Source organism: Mobula birostris, chromosome 10, assembly GCF_030028105.1.
Source record: "Mobula birostris isolate sMobBir1 chromosome 10, sMobBir1.hap1, whole genome shotgun sequence".
Taxonomy (NCBI): domain Eukaryota; kingdom Metazoa; phylum Chordata; class Chondrichthyes; order Myliobatiformes; family Myliobatidae; genus Mobula; species Mobula birostris.
Genome location: NC_092379.1, coordinates 39846223 through 39859265, shown reverse-complemented (window position 1 = coordinate 39859265; position 13043 = coordinate 39846223). Strand labels below are relative to the sequence as shown.

Genomic DNA, 13043 nt, shown 5'->3' with positions numbered 1-13043 from the left:
ACCACTCAACCAGCTGATCTATCTCACTCCTCTTCGGCTCCTTGTCACCATCTGAAATTCTGCCAACAATAGTTGTGTCATCGGCAGATTTATAGCCCTGAAGAGCAGTCTCGGCCCGAAACATGGACTGTTTATTTCATTTCCATAGATGCTGCCTGGCCTGCTGAGTTCCTCCAGTATTTTGTGCTGGGTTTCCAGCATCTGCAGAATCTCCTGTGTGTTTATAGTTTTTGAACCAGATGGTCTTTGTTCTCAGTATAAAACTTGTTGCCTCAGGCTTCCTCCTGGTGCTCCGGTTTCCTCGCACAGTCCAAAAGCATTCCGGTTAGTAGGTTAAAGGGTCATTGTAGATTGTTGCACCAGTTGGTGGGTTACTGGCGGTGCAGTTTGAAGGGCCGGAACAGCTTGTTCTGTTCTGTGTCTCCAATTAAATCTATGCCCTTTAGTCTTAGACTTTCCCAGCCTGGGAAAACACTCGGATCAACTGAAATCTCTGTGCTTTTCTCACCACAATGTAATACAAATCCTCAAAATAAAGGCACATTGCCTACACAGGTTAATTGCAAACATTAACGATCAGGTTAACATTATTTAACAATTAAGAAACATTATTTAATGATTAAATAACATTATTTAGTTGTTTTTTTTGACCTGAGAAATTAGCTGATTACAATTGCTCACGTTATTGTCTGTGTACCATACTTTCGGATTCAGAGCCATCAACGACAATATTTTCTCAACTTTGCCTTTCTTTAAAAATGTAAAATTCCGTCTCTTTAGGCCAGGAAAATCCGGTCCCACCCAAAGCATTGAGATTAAATCTTTCTGTTCTGTATGAGTGTAAAATCTGTACTGAAGCAGCTGGTTTATCTGTGGATATTTTATCAAGGATAGATATTACAGCTGTTTTACCTGGGTAACACTAAAGAATGCTGCTTCTAAATGGACACCATTTATCTGACCATTCCCTTTTTCTCCCCACTCATTTATTTCTTTACCAGAGCATGGGGTATCCACTCATTGATAAACATCTGAACACAATGGCAACATTTCTCTGGGTTTCTTTCCTCTTACCCCATGGCTTCACGTGACCCTGATTGGGGGGTGGGGTTGGCTAAGCAGGTGCTACACCTTGCCCAAGGGTGACCTGCAGGCTAGCGGAGGGAAGGAACGCCTTACATGTCTCTTGGTAGAGATGTATTTCCACCCCGCCGCCCATGATAAAATTACATAATTAAAAACTGTAAACCTGATCGAAAATTAAAGCAAATTACAGATGGACCAGTGTTGAAAAGCACACAGAAAACACAGCCATTTTGTCAGTTTAGGATTATTACCCCTGGAACAGGCAAAGACGTTATATTGTCTGTCTTTATACGATAACTAACCCGTGTTCAAAAATAAGCTCCATATAAGGTAACACACACAAAAATGCTGGAAGAACTCAGCAGGTCAGGCTGCATCTATGGAAGTGAATAAACAGTCGACGTTTTGGGCCGAGACCCTTCATCAGGACCAGAAAGGATGGGGGAAGATGCCAGAATAAGAACGTGGGGGGGTGGGAGGAGAAGGGGAATATTCTAGAAAGTGATAGTTGAAGGAAAGTTCGTGGGAAAGGGTTCACACAAAATGCAGGAGGAACTCAGCAGGTCAGGCTGCATCTATGGAAGTGAATAAACAGTCGACGTTTTGGGCCAAGACCTTTCATCAGGACTGGAAAGGAAGGGGAAATATGCCAGAACAAGATAAAGGTTGCCAGAGCACTTGTGAAATTGGCACCAACCCATTATTGGAAAACAATTGCATTAGAACGGTACGGAGTTTGTTGTATTTGTAAAGTTCTGCTATCATTGCTAATGACAGACCATCACAAAATGCACTTTCTATGCTCAAGATCACATATAAACTAATCTTGCAATGAAGTCTGTAGCTAAAGTACAGTTCAGATTTTCAATTTTGAAGTTCATATTTTCAGAGTACATACATGTCACCACATACAACCCTGTGATTCATTTTCCTGTGGGCAGACTCGGCAATTTCTATAGAATAGTAACTGTAAACAGGATCAATAAAAGATAAAGTACAAATGCAAATATAAATAAATAGCAATAAATAACAAGAGTATGAAATAACAAGATAAAGAGTAATTAAAGTAAGATCATTGCTTGTGGGAACATCTCAATCGATTAAGTGTATTTATCCCCTGTAGTTCAAGGGCCTGATGGTTGAGGGGTAATAACTGTACTTGAACCCGGTGGTGAGAGTCCTGAGGCTTCTCTACCTTCTACCTGATGGTTGAGGGGTAGTAACTGTTCTTGTACCTGGTGGTGTGGGTCCTGAGGCTTCTGTACCTTCTACCTGATGGTTGAGGGGTAGTAACTGTTATTGAACCTGGTGGTGTGGGTCCTGAAGCTCCTGCACCTTCTACCTGATGGCAGCAGCGAGACGAGTGTGGAAAAGAAAGATGGTGTTGTCTTTGTGATTCCTCTGTTCACGTGTTAATGCACAGATTGCTGCTATTGAAACCCGCTCTATCTTTGTGACTCATTCAGTTTCTCTTGCCTTTAAAGCTTCAGAAAACCGTGGGTCCTGAAATTATGGAAAATGATCTGGTTCCTGCTTTCCAAAACCTGTTGAAAGATTGTGAGGCTGAAGTGCGAGCAGCTGGGGCCAACAAAGTTAAAGGTTGGTTGGGAATTCTCATTCTTATCTTTTCCATCCGGTTTAAGATGTTGTTGGTGAAGCACAGTGACAACTTTCTGGCAGCAGAAACAACTATCAATTACTTCATTAATAGACTCTTGTTCTGGGCAATGACACTGCAATCTGTGCCTGTAAGTTTCCTAGTGGAGATGAGCCTTTGATCCAGCTGTACAACCTGGCATTTTGCAGTGCAGTCCTGAACATTATTTGCTTCCGTTTCTTGTCTGCACAATTTGTCTTTTTTTCCTGCGCATTGTGTGATTGATAGTTTTCTGTTTTTAATAGGTTCTGTTGGGTTCCTTTGCTTTGTGGCTGCCTGTAAGGAGACAAATGTCAAGGTTGTGTATAGTACGCATGGTGGTTGCACATTTTGTCCGACGATGACAGGAAACCTGTGCGGGAGAGTTTTTAAAATGGAAAAGCATTTGCACTGTGGCAGTTCCACTCTCTTGGCCTCAGAAGTCCGGGTCCAGTGGTATGAGCAAGCGCCAGAAGAAACAGGAGTCTTCTTGTTTGCAGTGGATGACCAGGATGCTTTCTGTGTCTTTTCATGCCCCTCGTTCTCCACGGAGTGATGCAGAGCCACCTTCCTGGCCATTGGGTTTTACTGTAGATCGCACCCGCCCAGTCCGCTGAGGCTGACTTTGCGTGCTAGGACTGGCTTGTCCGAATCTCACCGGAGTATGAGACTGCTGTCACGTGCAAATGGCTGCTTGCAGCCACAGGGGAGAGATGAGTGTCCGGTGGGGAGCAAAGGTGAGTGAGCTGCCCCGGAATGGACACGACAAGCCCCTTCACCAGAGGTGCGACCCCTTCCCTGGACACCCCTGAACTTTGAACTCCCGTGAAAGATGTAAACAAGGTTGAAAGAATGCAGAGAAAATTTACAAGGATGTTTCCTGGTCTTGAGGACCTGACTTAGAAGGAAAGATTGAATAGGTTAGGACTGTATTCTTCAGAATGCAGAAGACTGAGAGGAGATTTGATGGAGGTACAATATTATGGGGGCGTATGGATGGGATAAATGCAAGCAGGTTTTTTCCACTGAATTTGGGTTGGACGACAACCAGAGGTTATGGGTTAAGGGTGAAAGGTGACAAGTTTAAGGGGAACATGAGGGGAAACTTCTTCACACAGAGGGTCATGAGAGTGGAACGAGCTGCCAGCACAAGTGGACCATGCAGTTTTGATTTCAATATTTAAGAGAAGTTTGAATAGGCACATGGATAGTACGGATATGGGGCGGGGGGATGTTGTGGTCCTGGTGCAGGCAGATGGGAGTAGACAGTTTGAATTGTTCAGAATGGACGAGAGGGGCCAAAGGGTCTTTTCTGCGCTGTGCTTTTCTATGACTCTATTTAATGTGGTACCACATATCCAGGTGACACTTCTCCAAGTGAGAACAGCATGCCAGCATGCCTCCCCTTTGGCATCCTGATCTGATCCCAGAACTGGATGACAGCAAATGGAAAGGAATTGTGTGCCACTTGACTTCATGTTTCGATGGTGGCTGCTCCTTACAAACTGCACTTCATTGCTTGTGCAGAGTCTTGAAAGGTTGTGAGATTGTGAAAAAGAGTGAGTGGTGTTCTTTACGTTTGTACCACTGACTGCCTAACCCGAGGCCCTCCGTTGGTCAGGGTCCACCATGGATGTTACGTGCAGCTGTCTACGTGATGCGTAAGCCAGGGCAGTATGATATGGAGAGTAAGCTGTTGCCCATGTAGCAGGCTCCCCCTCTCCACGCATCTGATGAATCTGAAGGATCGGCAGAGACCGATACAGTTTGGTACCAGTGGCCTCGCAGGAGTTGCCAGTCAGCGTTGAACTCAACGTAGGACTGCCTCGGAGAATCCGGCTCCGGATTTTTCTCTCTGGGTTTACTCCTGTGAGTGGGTATAGCCACAAGACATTGGAGGTTTGAGATCAGAGTCTTCCTTTTCCTAGATGAGCTGCTAACCATGAGCCCCATGTGACCGAAGTGACCAGTTTTGAAGTGTCAGTGACCTGCCTTCTGCTGTCAGTAAGCCACATACAAAGGCCAGGAGCTGGACTTGGTGTGAGAGGCTGTTTGAGGTGCATGCCATTAGGAGCATTTAGTCTGTAGTGGGAGCTTGTCCCCATTACCGCCCCTGGCCATCACAACCTTAAGGAATCATTGACTGCCTAATAAGCTGCAGCTTTTCTCGTGTACGTGTCACTTGATCGGATCTTTCATCAAAGAAACTGGGGTGGATGTTGGGCCACACAGCCACACCACTGTCCACCGATTGTGTCTGCAGAAGCACATCATCACATAGAGAGATAAACTGGAACTAGAAACTAGAGCACATCATAAACCTGAATGAGTCGAAATCTACTTCGATTAAAGCATGCTCAGGTACCATCGGCCGACAGCATCGGGAGAGAGAGGGAGATTCACTTGAGCGTGAGGCCCTTCCTTTGGGAACAGCCAGTGAGAGGCTGCCACAAGCAGGCGCCTTCTCCAGCACAGCCAGCGAGAGGCTGATAGACGGCACTGCATACTCGCTGGCCCTGCGCGCCTGACTTGATTTCAATCTTCTTCAGTGCTTTAATCGGCGAGAGGTGGAGGCAACCGTGGGCTTATGAAGCACTTGGAAACAGCAAAGTGCCCGATCAGCCCAAAATCGAGTCACCAGATTGGAGAGGACAGCCTCTGAAGTAAAACAAAGATGCGAAGGGGATTGCTTCATGAACCGTCCTTGGTAGTGTAATGTGGATTCCCTACTTTCCAGTAAGCAAGCTGGTAGACAAAGGTCGAAATATTGTGATTTTGCTTCCCAGATGGACCCACTTCATCCACAAAATCTGGCTCCAATCATGCGTTTTGAAAAGGAATGCATGAGTTATATTTAGCCTTTCAGATTGTGGTAGTTTAGTCATGGATTATACCTTCATGCAAAGTGGAGCTGGCCGGGATAAGTATCGCAACATCAGTCGTCCTGGCCTGGCCAGTTTCCATAAATCAGATGTTTCAAGTGAATTGTGATGTGCCTGCCAAAGTTCTTTGCCAGTCATCTTCAGTAGCTGGTACATTAATGCCAACTCATTGAGTTAATTTGCACCAGAACAACTTGGCCGACACCATAGAGGAGGAGTGGGCCAATTTGATACCTCTGAATATCTATTTAGTAAGATTACAGTGCAGAACAGGTACACTGAGCCACACTGCCCAGCTATCCCCCAATTCAATCCTGACCTAATCACGGGACAATTTACCAGTTAATGACCAGTTAACTTACCAACTGGAATGGGGGATGAAATGTGCACTCGAAGGAAACCCATACTGTCACAGGGAGACCGTACAGATGTGCCAGAATTGAACCTGTGCTGTCTGACTCTTGATGTTTACACTGTAGGTGCTGGCCTTGCTTTTCTTGTGCGACTTAAATTGTGCTTCAGAATGTATGTTTCTCTTGCCACTATCTTGTGAAAAGATACAAATGTTAAGGCAGATGCTTTTCAGCAATTGCTTAATCTGTTAAACTTTATTGATTTATCATTGTGGTGAGAGTGTGGAACGAGCTGCCAGCGCAAGTGGTGCATGCAAGCTCGATTTCAACGTTTAAGAGAAGTTTGGATGGGTACGCAGATGGTAGTGGTATTGAGGGCTATGGTCCATATGCAGGTTGATGGGAGTAGGCAATTTAAATGGATCGGCACAGAATACATGGGCCATTGTTTTGTTTGAGAATAACTCTATTAACATGCAGTACTCTATCTTGCAGATTTCTGTGAAAACTTGCCAGTAGATTGCAGGGAGACTGTCACAATAAGTCACATCTTGCAGTATGTTAAGGTAATATGCCTTCTCAAATTCTTGGCTAGTTATACAGTCTATCTAAAATTAATGTAGCAACTCATCTCATTCACTTCAGGAAAAAGTCCCTCAGTATTTTGGGTGGGCCTGAAACGAGGATTCAGGCACCATTTATCAGAGTGAACTGCTTGTAACTGGAAAAGCTCAGTGTCCAAGCATGAGTCACATCTTGCCCCCTCTCCCGTCCCCTCTCCCGCCCCATCCCCCTCTCCCGTCCCATCCCCCTCTCCCCCTCTCCCAAAAGGCTGAGTTCTGCCGAAGGGTTTTGGACAGAAATGTCGACTGTCCTTTTCTCCATAGGTGCTGCCTGGCCTGCTGAGTCCCTCCAGCATCTTGTGTGTGTTGCTGTTTTTTAACATGGTGTTGGCTGCCTGGAGTGATGGGAGAGGCAGATATATCGAGAACTTTTAATGACGTTTAGATAAGCACACGAATGTGAGGAAAGCAGAAGAATATGGACATCGTGTAAATTAGATTGCGCACTTGATTAGGAATTTAAGTATAACATTGTAGGTTATAGGGCCGGTTCTGTTCCATGATTTATATAAACTAGAATATCAAACTGTAAAAGAAATTATTTAAGAATGATCCGTGACTGACCAGGTGGATCATAAGAACGTGGAGCAGGATGGCAACATGACTGAGATATCTAATGACAAACAAGAGAAAATCTGCAGATGCTGGAAATCCGAACAACACACACAAAATGCTGGAGGGACTCAGCAGGCCAGGCAGCTTCTATGGGGAACAGTACAGTCGACGTTTCTGTAGGTGCTGCCTGGCCTGCTGAGTTCCTCCAGCATTTTGTGCGTGTTGACTGAGATATCTGTCTAGGTTTTCATTTAATCATTTTATGTGTTTCTTTTCCAGGAATTCACCAGTTATCACAGTCTCTCATGCCAGCCATTGTAGAATTAGCAGAAGATGCCAAATGGAGAGTGCGCCTTGCGATAATCGAGTACATGCCTCTGCTTGCAGGGCTGCTGGTGGGTGGTTTATTCTAAAAGGTTTTTATAGTCTATTAGCAATGCTTCCATATGGATGATTTGCAGAATGGAAATGACTGCCTATATCAAATTGATACTTTAGTTTAAAGACGGAAATAACTTTGAACATCTTCTTTCCTTTTGCACCAGAAGCAAATGTGCAATAGTAACAATTATACTTGTAGCCCACTGACATGGGTAGTCTTACTTTAGACTCGGGGCTCCCAACCTTTTTTTTAATTGACCATTAACCAAGCAGGGGTGGAAACCCCTGGTTTAGACCATCAGGTTTAGACCCCTGTTTAAGGACTGCGGACTTTGTCAGACTTACGGATTTTATATTCTGTTTTTATATTGCCTGTTTCTTTTCATTTTGTTGTGCGAGGGGAGGGTGTTTGGGGGTAAAATGTTCTGTTGGTTTTTGTGTGGGGGGTGGGCTGGGGTTGTTGCTGTTCCATTTTCTGTGTGGAGGGAGGGGTGGTTGGGGGGGGCGCTGATGATCAGAATGCTATTCAATGACTTTCATGTTTTTTCTTTGTTTCATGGCTATCTGGGGAAGACAAATCTCAGAGTTGTACATGATAATAAGTGAGCCTTTCGCCTGCACATCAAACAGATCCAAACAGAAAGGGCAATAAACTCCATACAATCAGATGAGGGGGTGACAACGGTTGTCGCAGAGGAAATAAACAATATCTTTTTGAGATTTTACCAAAATCTGTACAGCTCAGAATATTCAGATTCAGCTCCACAAATACAAAAGGAATTTCTCGACTTCTTAGAATTTATGCCCCTGGATGAAACGTCCTTGACCTCGCTGGAGTTTAACTCAGAGGCTAAAGAATTGTCTGCAGCTATAACTAACATGAAGGGAGGGAAAACTCCTGGGCCCAATGGAAATTCCAATTGAAATATATAAAATCTTATATATAAAGACTAAACTAATACCACCTCTGCCTGATATGTATCAGGAGTTATTTGACACTGGATCCCTTGCCCCCTCTCTTAATATGGCAGCAATTACGCTACTGTTAAAACCTGGAAAACCACCATCCCTTTGTGGGTCTTATAGGTCAATCTCACTTCTGAACAATGATCTCAAAATTCTCTGTAAGGGATTAGTTAGGAGGCTGGAGCCACTGTTGCCAAAAATGGTCCACCCTGACCAAAATGGATTTGTAAGGGAAGGCAGGGCTTCCACAACATTCGAAGAGTGCTTAATATACTTCATGAAAAATCCGGAAGCTCTAATAGCGCTATTCTGTCATTGGATACCAAGAAAGCCTTCGACAGAGTGGAGTGGAATAGGGGGAAAATTTCTAAGATACAGCTTCTATATTCTAACCCACAGGCTGAAGTTTTAACTAACGGGCTTTTTTCGGCATCTTTTAAACTCCAACGGGGAACAAGACAGGGCTGTCCCCTATCTCCCCTCCTGTTTATCCTGGCCATTGCGCCACTTGCTATGGCAATTTGAAAACAGGCTAACGTAGCAGGAACAACTATAGGAGATGTAGAACATCGCATAGCCCTGTACATGGATGACGTAATTTTGTCAGTACAGGGTTTACCTATTTGGGTGTTAAAATTACTCCTACTATTGATAAAATTATCCCAACTAATTATAAACCTCTCACAGACTCAGTTATTCAACTTACAAACAGATGGACGAAATTGCTCATAAATTTGATTGGATGCATAAACATTCTAAAAATGTCAATTTTACTGAAGTTCCTGTACCTTTTCTAATCTATCCCACTTTCTCCTCCATCATCTTTCTTTTCTTTATTAAAGAAATTTTTTTTCTAATTTCATCTGGAATAACAGATGTCCAAGACTCAGGCCTTCCCTGTTATATCTGCCATATGATAGAGGTGGCTTACAGCTACCAAATCTTATATGGTATTTCTGGGCGGCCCAAATTAGAGCAGGAATGTTTTATTTTGATAAGGATCACTCCCCTCCTTGGGTCTCAGTGGAATCCCAGTTGATCAATATCCCTCTAGAACTATATATGTATTCAGCAAATAAGAAAAACCTGGTCACACAATCTAAAATCCCTTTCTTAAAAAATACAATAATGATTTGGCACGGTGCTCTTGCGTAAATGGGTGAGACATCACAGTTATCCCAGTTTACTCCTATCTTTGGTAATGATAGCTCCAGCCCGGCAGAGCGGATCCTAGTTTTAAAACTTGGTCGCCCCGAGGCAAAGCTAAGGTGTCTGATCTTTATAATGGCAATTCATTTATGTCTTTTGAAGAACTCAAGGTCACATACGGAATTCCAACAAAACACTTTTTTAAATGCCTTTAGTTGCAAAGTTTTATTATGTCCAGGCAAAGTTACAGTTTGAAGCTCCCTCCTTTATTTACCCTAGAAGACATCACTCTGAAATTATCTGAAGCTAGGGGACAAGTGTCTGAATTATACATGTAAGGGTTTCTTCTTTTATGTTACTTGCTAAGGCTAATAAAATGGCTTCTCTGTACTATTAACTGCTGAGGCTGTGGTTCTCCAGAGCAGCTTGTTTGGGTTATAATTACTGATACAGGAATTGTATTCATTTGCTAACCAATTGGGATAGATGGTATTCTTTCTTGTGTGTCTGTAAGCTATTGTTTCTCGTGGGCTTTGGGCAGAAGGCGCGATGGGGACAGAGAGAGGAGACGCGAGGAGAGAGATGCTGTAAGCTGGGCAACGGCACGGACCCCGAGCGGGAGTCCGAGGCCCAGGGTCTTCAGCGAGAATAGGAGGCGAGGACAGACTCGTGTGGAGTGTTTGGTCGATCACTGAGGATGGTCCCATTCGTGGGTTGGCGGAGTTCGGAGGACATTGGTTGGAGGAAGGGGGACCCGGTTCTGTAAGAGCTCCAACGAGTGTGCACTGAACTGATAGTTACTGACTTGGCACCTTTATTCTATTTGTTTCTACTAACCCATCACCAAGAAATACTTATAAAGTGTAATCATTTAATCGCATATGGCGTACTGTCGGTTAATTGGCGGTGTGGGGTACATCACACAGCATCCACACAAACTTGATCTCCCCGTTTGGCGGGGCTGAAAGCTGCTCCCCCTAGACGAAAGCGAGCTGAGCGAGTCTAGGCTTACCAGGGGGCTACATACAAATTGTTTGCAAGTAAATGCAAAGAGTCATCAAACAACATGCTACAAGCATGGAGAACTGATTTGCATGAGAATCTGTCAGAAAAAGAGTGGTCAGAAGCTTGTTCCTTCGTTCAAACCCAGTCAGTGAACACTCATTCTAAGCGGATAACCAGACAGTACATTACTCCAGTCAGGTTTCGTCACTTTAACCCCAACATTCCAGACACATGCTTTAAATGTAATCACTAAAAGGGGTCTCTGTTCCATTGTATGTGCGAGTGCCCCCAGATAATCTGCTTCTGGAAGAAGGTGCTGGATCTGATTAGTCAGATTATTGGAAAAAAGGTGCTCCTTGATCCTAAATTATGTATTCTGAACATTTATCCAAAGGACTTTGTAACCTCCAAAAATGCAAGGTTTCTGCTTAATATTTGTTTTTTGAAAGCCAGACGTTGCATAGCCTATTCATGGAAGAAACCCACAACCAGTGGACTTTCACAATGGCTGAAAGGAGTGACTTCGTATCTTGCTCTAGAAAAGATCAACTACATCACAGAAAAACAAACTTGGCAAATGTCGGGAAATTTGGGATATTTTCTACAAGTTTCTGGAGAACAATATTTGGGATGATGAAAGTAACAAATTGAACTGACAGCTTGTTTTTAATGGCCGGGTGTTTGCTTTTTTTGTGCGTTGTTTTTCCTTTTATTTCTGATGTATTTTATTTTTCCCTTTTTCTTTAACCTTGTTGCACTTTCAAACCTATGGATGATCGAATGTGTTTTCTTTTCATTCTGTAAAAGCAATAAAGAGATGTTTGAAAACAAATAAGTGAACCTTTGAATCTTTGATTGGGAAAAGGGGAAGGGAGACGGAAGCACCAGAGAGATATTCTGTAATGATCAATAAACCAATTGTTTGGAAGCAAATGACCTTGAGAGCAGAATTAGTCCATTCAGCCCATTGAGTCTGCTCCAACATTCCATCGTGGCCGATTTGTGTCCCTCTCAACCCTATTCTCCTGTCTTCTCCCCGTATCCTTTCACACCCTGATTAATGAAGAGCCTCTCAGCCTCCATTTTAATTATACCCAATATCTTGGGCTCCACGGTTGTCCATGGAAGTCAATTCCACAGATTCACCACCCTCTGGCTGAAGAAATCACTCCTCATCTCTGTTTCTGCCAGGTGCTCCAATTTCCTCCTCCATCCCAAAGACGTGCTGGTTGTAAACTGGTTGTTGTAGATTTCTCCTCTGTGTCGGTAACTAGCAGGAGTAGTGAGGTAGTGTTCATGGGTTCGGTGTCCACTCAAAAATCGTATGGCAGAGGGGAGGAAGCTGGTCCTGAATCAGTGAGTGTGTCTTCAGACAAATTGTCCCTCCTTTCTGGTAGTAACAATGAGAAGAGGCTGGTGGGGCCCTTAATGATGGACACTGCCTTTTTGAGGCACCGCTCCTTGAAGCTGTCCTGGATAATATGGAGGCTGGAGCACAGGATGGAGCTGACTAATTTTATAACTCTCTGTAGCTTACTTAAGCTCTCCTGTATCATACCGATTTAGTATGTATTTGGTTTTAAGGAAGCAAATCGCTCTCAGTTTCGGTGTGCAAACACAAAGTAGATTTTCTGAACTAGAAACTCACAATGTTCCTGTTGTGCTGTGTTCCCATGCTTTATGGTTAATCATAAAACTATTTAGTCAATATTTACACCTTTGTGGTTAAAGAGTTTTTCGAGGAGGTTACCAGGAAAGTGGTTGAAAGGAAGGCATTGGATATTGTCTACATGGACTTCGGCAAGGCCTTTGACAAGGTCCCGCATGGGAGGTTAGTTAGGAAAATTCAGTGGCTAGGTATACATGGAGAGGTGGTAAATTGGATTAGACGTTGGCTCAATGGAAGAAGCCAAAGAGTGGTAGTAGAGAATAGCTTCTCTGAGTGGAGGCCTGTGACTAGTGGTGTGCCACAGGGATCAGTGCTGGGTCCATTGTTATTTGTCATCTATATCAATGATCTGGATAATAATGTGGTAAATTGGATCAGCAAATTTGCTGATGAAACAAAGATTGGAGGTGCAGTAGACAGTGAGGAAGGTTTCCAGAGCCTGCAGAGGGACTTGGACCAGCTGGAAAAATGGGCTGAAAAATGGCAGATGGAGTTTAATACAGACAAGTATGAGGTATTGCACGTTCGAAGGACAAACCAAGGTAGAACATAGAGGGTTAATGGTAAGGCACTGAGGAGTGCAGTGGAACAGAGGGATCTGGGAATACAGATACAAAATTCCCTAAAAGTGGCATCACAGATAGATAGGGTCGTAAAGAGAGCTTTTGATACATTGGCCTATATTAATCAAAGTATTGAATATAAGAGCTGGAATGTTATGATGAGGTTGTATGAGGC

The 13043-nt window shown here is 43.7% G+C and overlaps 1 protein-coding gene across 1 annotated transcript in view; it reads left to right on the top strand.

Annotated features, from left to right (window-relative positions):
• The window catches only part of LOC140203610 (serine/threonine-protein phosphatase 2A 65 kDa regulatory subunit A beta isoform-like), a 48869-nt gene that overhangs the window by 14575 nt on the left and 21251 nt on the right, over positions 1–13043 (top strand). The window contains exons 8-11 of the mRNA XM_072269658.1: positions 2571–2685; positions 6453–6523; positions 6693–6705; positions 7379–7530. Of these exons, the coding sequence (XP_072125759.1) occupies positions 2571–2685; positions 6453–6523; positions 6693–6705; positions 7379–7530 (351 nt within the window). The remainder of the gene's footprint in view (positions 1–2570; positions 2686–6452; positions 6524–6692; positions 6706–7378; positions 7531–13043) is intronic.